General features: G+C 35.2%; 1 protein-coding gene across 4 annotated transcripts; it reads right to left on the bottom strand.

The window, feature by feature from the left end:
* Positions 1 to 7031: 7031 nt before the first annotated feature.
* On the bottom strand, positions 7032 to 11746 carry LOC123908597 (bHLH transcription factor RHL1-like). 4 transcript variants are annotated; one of them, XM_045959281.1, is made up of 7 exons: positions 11179 to 11745; positions 10981 to 11085; positions 10576 to 10707; positions 10189 to 10254; positions 9840 to 9905; positions 9191 to 9259; positions 7032 to 7786 (listed from the first exon to the last, which is right to left on the bottom strand). In XM_045959281.1, exons 1-7 carry the CDS (start codon positions 11599 to 11601, stop codon positions 7418 to 7420), a joined length of 1230 nt encoding a protein of 409 aa, XP_045815237.1. In that variant the 5' UTR covers positions 11602 to 11745; the 3' UTR covers positions 7032 to 7417. The 4 variants fall into 4 exon arrangements, with proteins under 4 accessions (XP_045815237.1, XP_045815239.1, XP_045815238.1 ...); XM_045959283.1 differs by having other exon boundaries at positions 7056 to 7786; positions 10981 to 11076; positions 11179 to 11744; XM_045959282.1 differs by having other exon boundaries at positions 7061 to 7786; positions 10576 to 10701; positions 11179 to 11746.
* Between the last annotated feature and the right edge of the window lie 226 nt (positions 11747 to 11972).

The raw sequence follows: 11972 nt of genomic DNA, 5'->3' as shown, positions 1-11972 counted from the left end.
ATGTACATTCTGACGTGTGGGGACCAACTAGAGAAGCATCCATGGGAGGGTCAAGGTACTTTGTCACTTTTACCGATGATTTTTCTCGCAAGCTTTGGGTTTATTTCATGAAGCACAAATCTGAAGTCTTTTCAAAGTTCAAATTGTGGAAGGCTGAGGTAGAGAATCAGACAGGCAGAAAAATCAAGTATCTACGGTCAGATAATGGGACAGAGTACACCGATTCACAGTTTCAGAAATTTTGTGAGCAACATGGTATTCAGAGGCATTTTTCAGTTCGCAAGACACCGCAGCAGAATGGTGTTGCAGAAAGGATGAACAGGTCTTTAACTGAAAGGGCAAGATGTCTACGGTTGAATGCAGGACTCTCAAAAGGTTTCTGGGCAGAGGCAATTAACATGGCGTGCTATCTTATTAACAGGTCACCACGGGCTTCTTTGGAGGGGAAAGTCGCAGAGGAGGTATGGACAGGTAAACCCATTGATCTTAACAATTTAAGGATTTTTGGGTGTCCAGCTTTTGTGCATATATCCAGTGAAGATCGATCCAAACTTGATCCAAAGTCGAAGAAATGTGTCTTCGTCGGTTACTCTAAAGGGGTGAAGGGGTTTAAGTTATGGGATCCGGTTTCAAAGAAGATGGTTCTGAGTCGAGATGTTGTTTTTGATGAGCAATTTATGTTGAAACAACCAGAAGTGACAGAATCAGCAGGAGGAAATCCTAACAAAGAAGCCATTCAGGTAGAAATTGAGCCGACACCAACCAATACCATATCACAGGTACATCAACAACCACCTGAAACTACAACAACTAATAATGACACTGAAGTTTTAGGTGGAGCAACTGAAGATTTAGCTGGAGAAAATGATTATCAGCTTGTCCGTGATAGAGAACGACGCTCCGTTAAGCCACCAGAAAGATATGGGTACGAAGACTTGGCAGCATATGCACTTCTTACTAGTTCTGGAGATCCTTCCACATTTCGAGAGGCTATGGCCAGTCAGGAGAAAGAAAGGTGGATGGGTGCTATGATGGAAGAAATGGAGTCGTTACAGAAAAATCAGACATGGGAGCTTGTTCAGCTTCCTAAGGGCAAGAGGGCTATCGGTTGCAAGTGGGTGTACAAGAGAAAACCAGCAGTAACAGAAAAAGAAGGGGAAAAGTTCAAGGCTCGTCTTGTAGCAAAGGGGTACTCACAGCAGAAAGGGATTGATTATGATGAGATTTTCTCTCCGGTCGTTAGACATACTTCTATCAGGGCAGTGTTAGCCTTGGTAGCCAGCCGAGACATGCATTTAGAACAGATGGATGTGAAGACAGCATTCCTTCATGGTAATCTAGATGAGCAAATTTACATGGAGCAGCCAGAGGGTTTCAGTGACACTGGAAAAGGCCGACTAGTTTGTAAATTGAAGAGGTCTCTATATGGTCTAAAGCAATCTCCCAGGCAGTGGTACAAGCGGTTTGATTCCTACATGCTTCAGATTGGCTACAAGCGGTGTGAGTATGACTGTTGTGTCTATGTCAGGAGCCTTGATGATGGCTCTTTTATTTTTCTGTTACTTTATGTTGATGATATGTTAATTGCTGCTAACCATTTACATGATGTAAATGAACTGAAAATTTTGTTGGGTAAAGAATTTGACATGAAAGACTTAGGTGCTGCTAAGAGGATTCTTGGGATGGAAATTCACAGGGACAAGGGAGCTAGAAAATTGTGGCTCTCTCAGAAAAGCTATGTTGAAAAGGTACTAAACAGGTTTGACATGAGTAATTCGAAAGCTGTGAGCACTCCATTGGCGAATCACTTTAAACTTACATTGGATCAGTGTCCGAAGTCAGATTCAGAAATTGAGTATATGTCAAAGGTTCCTTATGCCAGTGCTGTTGGTTGTTTAATGTATGCTATGGTCTGTACAAGGCCAGATTTGGCACAAGCTGTAAGTCAAGTTTGCAAGTTTATGTCTAAGCCAGGAAAGCATCATTGGGAAGCAGTCAAATGGATTTTCAGGTACTTGAAAGGTACAACAGGTCATGGTATCATGTTTAGCAGTGAAAAGGGTAATCCTTCAGTTGTAGGATATGTTGATTCAGACTACGCCGGTGATATGGATGACAGGAGGTCTACTACAGGTTATGTGTTTACTCTTGCAGGAGGACCTATTTGTTGGAAATCGTCAGTTCAATCTATAGTGGCTATGTCAACAACTGAAGCAGAGTACATGGCAGTAGCTGAAGCTGCCAAAGAGGCCTTATGGCTTACAGGATTAGTGAAGGAATTGGGTGTTGAGCAAGGTGGAGTTCAACTGCATTGTGATAGTCAGAGTGCCATTTACTTGGCCAAGAATCAAGTGTATCATGCCAGAACTAAGCATATTGATGTGAGGTTTCACAAGATCAGAGAGCTACTTACAACTGGACAGATATTACTTGAGAAGGTTCATACTTCAGAGAATGCAGCTGACATGTTGACCAAGCCAGTCACCAGTGACAAGTTCAAGCATTGCTTGGACTTGTTACATGTTTCTCAGTGTTAAGAAGGAAACGACCCCCCCTAGCGCTAAGGATGCGGATGTCATACAGAGGTTCTTCATATGGGTTTGATATTCACCAAGGTGGAGATTGTTGAGTATGGTTCATATATGCATCAGGAAGAGGCTGGGGGCGGCCCGGAGCTGAGCTAGCGGAGCGAATTGTAACACTGAAACCCTAATTTGATTCTTTCATCTAATAGAAACGAGCTGTAGCGAATTCTGCAGCCGGAGACGTACCTAAGGGGAACTCCGTTATCAAACTTCTTGTGTTCTTATTTGTTTGCAATTTCGTTATTATTACCTTCTGTTACTATTTGTGCACAACAAAAAGTTATATTTAGGAGATTCAATTTATAGTGCTGAGTGTTCGCATGAGTAAAGTATACCATCATTAGGTCAAGTTTATTCATGTTGGCAGGGGTGTAAAAGTTAAAGATCATCTCGGCTTGGCCCCTGTCGAAGATGAACATCACTTTGCGTCTTTGTTTGGGTGGAACTTGGAAGTGGAGTACTTGTGTTAATCATTTGCAAACAGAAGCTCTAGAATGGCTTTTACGCTTTGCTTGCAGCATAAATCTTGAACAGGGATTTACTGTCTCGGTGTTGTTAGCTTTACAATGATTAGTTTATTGGACCTGATAACTTGTATTTATTGCCTCGCTACTTTTATAGCTTCCTTTGTTTCATTTGCGTGCTTATGTTATGAAGTCTTGAGGCTATTAAACATTAGGTATATCTCTGCATTAGTCATGAGAAAATAATGGAAACACCACATACCGGGTTTAAACACTTTAGAAACATGACTCAGAGTTACTTCTTGCATTCACTAAGGGTCATGTATGGCAAAATGATTAAACCATATTGTTTGAGGAAGGGAAGAAAGATAATCATAAAGAGATTCTGATATGAAAGATTATATGAAGAGATTACATCTTGGATCACAAATAATTCCAATCTTGGCAGAAATTAAAAATTCCATGATTGCTGGAAATCTAATATTACTTTGTTTGAGGTCGAGGTTGTGCTATTATTTGGATTTTGGTTCAAATTTGTGCGTTCGCTTGATATTCATAATTGCTTACTGTGTAGATGTAGAAATGACTATTTTGATGAGCCTTATGGTTAATATTTCTCATCCTTCTCATGGTTAGTAAAACATAAAGATTCTGTTTGATTATGGCTCCACTTTTCTTGTGAGATAGTTCATTGTTTTGAAAATAAGGTGTTTGCCGCACCTTTTTTCTTTATTAGACCTTCAGTTCACAAATAACTTATCCGTGATGATTGATGCAATCTTTCTTTGTCATGCAAACTGTTGGACTGATAGAATACTCGGTAGAAATGTAGCTAAAATAGATGAAATGGCAGTTTACCAACTATCAATTCTAGTATTCTATGGTTCTACCATTGAAGTAGCACCTCTGTTTTCTGTCATTATCAACTTGCTTGTTTGATTGCTGAGATATATGGACGAGTTTAGACATCCAAAAATGATATTTTGAAGGTTGGTCTGCTTATAAGAACTTTAGGCAACCATGCATATTGGTAACATATATGCATGTAACACTTATATTCAAATGATAGACTGATACATTTCTTGGTCAAAGAGGTGAGATACTTGGTTTTAAGTCGTGAATGAACAAAACAGATGTTAAGAGAGCTTTTCCTTTAAACGAATCTACTCGGCTCGATCAGTGTGATGGAAAACTAGACAAAAAGAGAGGCATGTATTCATGCCTTAGAGCCAATTGTTGCCGGAATTCATTCTTCTTTTAAGTGAGAGTGGAGAGACGGTTTGTATTTAGGCGTATTAATTGCATATGTGTAAATAGTTTTAGCGGTGACAACAAGGATCTCCGTTTTATGTATCTTAGTAATTGAGAATGGTAGGAATCCTGCTCAAGTTTCATTGATCATCAAATAGCATCCATGATTTGTGATAAGTTGGACTCAATTGTGGATAAAGATGTATCCGTGTGTTATATATATAATGAAAGAATCACTCCCAGTGTATGAAGGATTAGTGATCTACAATTTTGACAGAAAGCAAAAAGGGAAAGAAACTTCTCATGTAGCAGAATTTATGTCCTACAGAAGGGAGAAATTACATCATATCTTCCATAGATTCCCTTCTTAGTCCTTCCACCAAGTGTTGGGTGGGGCTGTGATCTCCCAACCCCAATCATGCGTTATGTTATAACCTTGTAGGTGTTATTCCTAATTCGTTAAACGAACCTCTCCATATTGCTTGAACTTGTCTCTTTCTAAAATTCCACTTTTTTTTTAAACACCTACTTAATGGTAGTTGAATATATTTTTTGAATCATCTACTAAGAATAGAAATACAAGGTGAATCCCTCAAACTCCTACCCAAAGGGAGATACATAAGCTATATAATAACTTCAAAATATAATCATTAAGATCAACACACCGTTCATAGTAAAAGCAATTGCATCTCTTCCCCCTTTTCAAGAACCATATTCAAGACGTTGAACTAATGTGTCTTCTATTACTATAGATAATGAAAATTGGAGCACCTTTATTCATACGTTACCTGACTAATAAGTTGGTATTGATCTACTCTTTTTGGTATCATGACATGATAGAAAACATCTTGCTACTAAACATTTCTTAAGCAATTTTTAGAGATATTTGTACTCAATTCATCGTCATCTCTTTCGTCATCCTGCATCTTACATCATTCACAATAAGCATTTGTGGAGGTGGAGTGGTATTCTCATAAGGGAGTTCTACTTCAATTACGACACAACTTTGGGGACCTTGTCTATGATTTAAGAATGTCCAGTAGAATGGGTTTCTCCCATTATTTGTTGTGTTGGAGCCTTTCATTGTGGTTGATATGATTATAACTCAGAATGTTCATAATCTCCATTTGCTTCAAAAAGTTTTATTGGTCATAGATGACCATATTAAAATTGTGAGATCAAATATATTTATCAAAAAGTTAATCTATGTTTTGATCACTTGCAAATATGGTTATGGTGACAAGCTTGATTTGATAAACTTTCATGGCTCACCCTTCTTTACTTTTATTTCTTGATCAGGATTGTAGTAGAATGATTTTTTTACCCGTTTGGTTCCTTAATTTTCATTTTTATTTCTCTTATTATTCTTACAACAGCAGAAATATAATTATTTTTAAAATAAAGAAAAATGTGTACTATTTATTACTGTATTGATGTTAATAAATGTAAAATCACATTATTAAATTTGAATAAATCAAAATAAATATTTTTGTCGTGAGTTTGCTGTTCCAAATTTTGGCATGGGAGATCGTGGGAGTCTGGGAGATCAAGAAGGATGATATGATATATCACCATGATGAAACCGTGCAACGTGGGATCCACAAATTCTTAATCACTGATTAGTTAAGAATAATCATCCAAACTAATAAAAAACGTGGGCTTTGATTTCCCGGATAAATTAAATAATCATCCCCTTAATCCGCACGACCCGATTCTTTAGTTGCTCCCCACTATCGTGGTGGTTAAGTACTTGTTTACTTTGCATCTATTGGTTATTGGTTTTTCGTTGTCAAATCCCTAACTTAAGTAAGTGTATCAACAAACAGAACATTGTATTACTTGTGGACTCTAATCACTGAATATTACATATAAAAAAAATAAATATAAAAATAAATAATCACTGAATAAAGCTATATATATTCGATAAGATTAAATAAACACTGTTTTTGCTTCTATTATCCCTTATTACACTTCTCCTAAATAGTGTGATTATCTCTGGCCATAATTCTATATGGCAATATGAGATTTGTAGGTGTATCACAATATTAAGCAGCCAATCGAGGTTAATTAAGGGATGTAATGTAAGGTCTATCAACCTAAGCCATCATGTGTGGCTTAAACTCAGTTCTCATAATTTGATGAACAACCCCCCAAACAATGGAGCAACTTTGACTATTTCAAAAATTTATTTTATTTGAATAAATAAATATATTTGTATATTTAACTATACTCCAATAATGTATCTTCAACTGCTCCAAGCAAATAAGAAAAGGAAAAAATTATCACTTGATATGGATTTATTGATCTTATTTCAACACTTTAAGTCTCTACAACAAACATAAAGAAAGTCTTTTTCACGATAAAAATGACAAAGACCAAAATAAAATGAACAGTGAGTTTCTCACATTATTTGTTACTAGATCTTTAGTCTTTTTTGTTTATTCAAAAAGCAAAAATATATGTACGATGTTCCCACCTTTGTTAACTTATATAGGCCCAAAATTCTTATCACTTAAATTAATTTATTATTGTTCTTAGTCTATTTTGTACATTAAATTTGCAAAATGTTTTGATCTCAAGTTTGTCACAATATATTCTAAAAACTCTTGCCTCTTGTGTAAACGTTTTTGCCCTTCGTAAAAGATATTAAAATGGACGTTTATAAACTATTTTTTATTTTATTTTTACAAAATAAACTATTCTTGATTTCAATTCACAAACAAAGTGCAAATTTTAGGGGTAACAGAACATTTTGGAAGAAATTTTGGTTGATCTAAATCACAATTGATTTTTTTTTTTTATATAGAAATTAAATACAATTGTAAACATGTTTAATGCAAAGGAACAGTATAACATAATATTCTAAATCATGGCCACAGACTAAAGAAAATTACAAAACAAAAAACTCTAGAAAATTGATAAGGTTTTGATCAATAATATATTGAAATTAATTAATACGAAAATTAGCATCTCCTAAAGTCTAGGTAAATAAGACGTGTAACGCATTATTTTCCTAAACTTGAGAAATTCCCGTCATTTTTGTTTTCAAGCTCAGCACACATCTTAGATGCTCTTTTGTTTTGTCTTTGAGACTAACAAAAGTCAACCAAACAGCGTCTACGATTTTGAAGCAGAGTTAGCATCTTTGACAATGCTATTAACGGACATTCCAGGAGAGGATGGCCCATCACCGTTAGATGCAACAACATGGTTCCCATTACCGTTGTTAACATTGTTATTAGCAGCATTGATCAAAGGGTTCCTAGTGTGACACGTGGCGGTGGATATTGCAGTTGCAAGAGAAATAGGCATAAGGCATAGACCTTTGCCTTGCAAATATTGCATGGCTGATCCCATGTCTTCTTCCATTAGCTTTGCAACCTGATGTTCTGTCATTGTGAGGCTTTCGTTTGAAGACGACGCCGTTTTAGGGTTTCTGGGGTGGACCCCACCGCTGCCGTTGGTTTGGACGCAGTCACTCACACCCTGCAAGGACAAAAGACCACGTGGCAGTACTGTTAGAAGGGAGAGAGTGGAATCTGAGAAAGTAGACACGCGTGCTACTTTTGGTTTGTCGTTTTGTGGTGATTGAGAATTTCTGAATTGATTGATTAATGTATCAGCCAAAGGCAACAAAAAAATAAAGCAGTTGTAGGATCGTGTGAGAAGAGAAGACTCATCACTAATACGACATTGTTTAATGGATGCTGAGTATTTCTTCTTATGGAAATTCTAACATGTCTTTTTTTAATATTTCAATCCATTTCTTGTAATAGGTGCTTGATTATTTATTAACTACTCTCTCTATTTAATTCTAAATTATAGTACTAGTAAGCTTTTTTTACCGGGTTCAATTCCCGCAACTACGATTGAGGACTGAAATTACTTGATAACAGAACTGATTCTCAAATCAGATTCAACTAGTGGTAAAAACTAAAAAAAAAAAAATTGTTTTTGAAAGAAACAAAAATTGTTCTAAATTATGAGTTGTTTTTTATTTGTGTTATCTTTGATTTCGAGGAGAAGCTCCAAATGATCCAGAGTTCAAAGTTCGGTCACAAACAAGAATCGATGTTAACATATTACTTCCCTTAGGATACATGTTCAAACATTTAAAAATATAAATTTTACATTAAATAATACAAATTATATAATTTTTTTCTTTTGACAAATAAATTATACAACATTTGACTCCTTAACATTTGTCCTATTTTTTCCAGTAAAAAAAAAAAAAAACTGTCCTATTTTCCTTGTTTAATTTATATTTTTCAGATTATTATTAATGATGGACAATTTATTAAACCAACTCATAAATTCTATTTTTCTAAAAAAAAAAACTTATTTCATAGTAGTTAAAGAAACTTAAAAATAGTAAAGTTTACATCGAAGAAAACATTCTCTGTATTTTTTTTTGTACATAAAAAGGCAAATTCCAAGAGAAAAAAGAAAAGTGAGAATCTAAGCAAATACTCCGAGGGATACAAACACCGAAAATATCATCAAAGAGAAGACTTCTAAGCTCTTATAACATACAAATCAAAAGAGTTTAAAATTAAACTAAAATTTGCTAATCAATTGGCAAATCTATTTTCCCAACATCAAATATGGTTAATTCTAACTTATCAATTCATGTTATCTATATTTTAAAAGGATAAATTACACAAATTTTAAGACTGTTCTATTATATTGGTCGCTGGTTAACGTTTTTATTTTATTGATTTCATTGAAATAGAAAGAAAAGTAACCAATAAAAGTAGAAGAAAAGTGGGTTTTTCTTTTCTTTTTTGCAACAAGAAAGCTACAACAAAAGTTTCTTTTTTGCTATAAATAGTGTACAACAATAACTTTGGTAAATTCAGAAAGAAAGTGGAAAATTGTTCGGAAATTTACCTCGGAGGACATATCAGCAACAAGGGGAGCTACAGCTGCCGCTCCACCTAATCTGCTCATACTCAAAACCTGTAAATCCAATTAGGAAACCAATAACAACAATTAGAGACAAAATGTACTAGTAGTAGGAAGCCCTTACTTAAAACACTTACTTCAAACAAAGAAATTAATGAGTGTTATTTCTTTTTTTACTTCAAAGTAAATTTTTAAAATAGGATAATTTTTAAATCACTAGATCCTCTCAAATTATTGAGGTTATATTGCAAAATCCCTAGCTAAATAGGAAAATTAAGGGCATATGTTAAGGTATTAAATGTAGAAACTCTATCTTGCAAAATGCGCATTCAATTTCTTAAAAACTTACTCCATCAATCCCAAATTGAGTGACACAGTTGACTGTTGTGCACTATTCACACATATTATTTTGACTATATTTTTCTATTAATAAAAAAAAAATATTAACATATAAGATATTGTTAGATTCGTTTCGATGGATATTTTCAATAACTTTATAATAACTTTTACAATAATAAATAGTAGTCACTATTTATTACAACAAGATCCATATAATTGTATTTTTAATAGAAACTACAGTATGTTTTTGTGAATTTGCCAAAAACATTGAAGGAAAAGAGGAGAATCTTCTTACCTTGACTTGAACCTGTAGGAACTTCACATAATCGATGATCTCATCCAGCATGGAGGCCTTGTCTGTCTGTCACCCCACATAACAAACAAATAATTAAAATTTCAACAAGGATAAACAGACCCATTACATTATGTTTATTAATGTCTCATCTTAAATGTTTTTTAATTAGTTAAACACATCTTGAGAAAATTATTGAGTCTATAGAATTTGATGATATATTAAAATAAAAGAAGTGGGCATGTAATTAAACGCACGAATGAACCATGATCATTCTAAGCTTAATAATTAATTTCTAAAAGATATCACATGAAGATTTAATTTGTATATCACTCCTAATTTCTAGTGTTACCTTGTTGGCATTAGGAACAAGTTCTTGCAATGCTTTCATTCTCTCAGCAATTCTTTCCCTCCGCAACTGCAAACATAAATAAATAGAATAAAATTACTACCAAATCATTTGTTTTGTTGCACCTTAAACCAAATGGAAACAAAACAAAGCCAATTTAAAATCAAAAACAGAATGAGAGTAGGCCCTAATTTAACAAACACATAGTACAATATTCTGTTAGCCACTGACAAACAACCGCATTTTCTCTGAAAAATATGCACGTTTTGGCGTTTTCATAAGTATATTAATTGCTACACTGAAAATGACAACTAGAGTTATTTATTGTGCTCAATTTTCTGGACAACCAAACACGTCATAGTAGTGTGAAATGAAATTAACATAACATACTCTCTCAGCAATGCTGTGTGGATCGGTTGCTTGACCTCTCCTAGCCCTGACTTTCTGCCTTGGCTGAGCCGGAGCACCGCTGGCCGGAGCTTGGTTCGTTGCACTCACTGAACCACCTCCAAAACTCTGTCCCTATCATTCAAATTTCCCAAAAATTAAATTAAATCAAGTAATAAAATACCAAGGATTTAAAGGATATGCACGGTCAGTGTAAAACAATTTTACACAACATTCAATGAAAGTCCACTATGAATGGTTATTTTGTAACTACTTATATGATATGGAAGAACGGTGGTTTCTTATTGGATGTCGGTGTAAAACTATTTTACAGCTACATGTATGTCCATTAAACTTAAATACTAATTGTATTATTTAAAATTAAAAAAAAAAAAAAAGCAATAGAACCTGAGGAGGTTGAAAATGATGAGTTTGATTGGCGGCGACACCATGGAGAGATCCGGAAAAACCGTTGAAGAGAGCTTGAACGGAACCGTCACCAGCCTGTAAAAGCTAAGAATAAAATATTCAGTACTACAAAAGTAAAATAAAAAGAGCGTTGTTAAATAATTAACGGCGTGAGAAAATATTAGTAATAATACTCACGGAGGAAGCGTTAACGACATCGTTTTGAGAGGAGTCAAAGTCAGCAGGCATGTGGAGAAGTCCGGAATCGGCGGCAGTAGGCATGAGAAGCATGAGAGCAGCGGCGGACTTGTCAGTGATCTGGTGGTTACGAAATTTGGATGAAAGGTTGTTGTGTTGTTCTTCGTAATTAGGGAAAGTGACATTTTCGTCGGAATTAGGGTCCCATAAGGGTTTAGGATTGTTAGGGTCTAGAGTCCATGGAGAAGATGGAGGGAGATTGGAGAGCATTTGTTTGAGAAAATCGTCGTTATGGAATGCGTCGTTGTTGTTGTTGATTTGGATCTGTGAGTGATTTTGGAGTTGTGGAATTGGAATTTCGGAAGAAGAAGAAGAGTTGAAGAGGGAGTTGAGGGATTGCATTTCTCTGCTGCAAGGTTGCATGAAGGAAGTTAGTTAGAAATGAAAGAGAAGTTTGTTTGTTGTGTTGTGTTGTGTAACTTGTGTTGAATGTGAGTGAGAGAGGGTTGAAATGAAAGTTTATTTATTAGTAACAAGAAGTTGAGAGAGAGAGAGAGAGAGAGAGAGAGAGAGAGAGAGAGAGAGAGAGAGAGAGAGAGAGAGAGAGAGAGAGAGAGAGAGAGAGAGGACAAAACACGGAGTTGCAACAGAGCAATGCGTTTCACCAGGAAGGAAGGATGGATCAACTGAGTCCAGATCCACTGCAGTTTGGAATTTGTATTATTTTACAGATGTGTGACACGTGTGCACATAAAAATTCAACGGTCTAGATCTTCTCCCTTCGCTCTTCTCGT

The sequence above is a fragment of the Trifolium pratense genome, linkage group LG2, assembly GCF_020283565.1.
Source record: "Trifolium pratense cultivar HEN17-A07 linkage group LG2, ARS_RC_1.1, whole genome shotgun sequence".
NCBI lineage: Eukaryota > Viridiplantae > Streptophyta > Magnoliopsida > Fabales > Fabaceae > Trifolium > Trifolium pratense.
This window is presented reverse-complemented; position numbering and strand designations above follow the sequence as displayed.

Bases quoted from the DNA above. Each gene is read 5' to 3' on its own strand.
- LOC123908597 (XM_045959281.1), bottom strand. From the start codon at position 11,601: ATGCAACCTTGCAGCAGAGAAATGCAATCCCTCAACTCCCTCTTCAAC. The intron at 10,708-10,980 runs GTTCTATTGCTT...TTTGAATGATAG, and splicing joins ATCATTTTCAACCTCCTCAG to GGACAGAGTTTTGGAGGTGG. The intron at 7,787-9,190 runs GTAAATTTCCGA...TTGTCCTTGCAG, and splicing joins TTGCTGATATGTCCTCCGAG to GGTGTGAGTGACTGCGTCCA.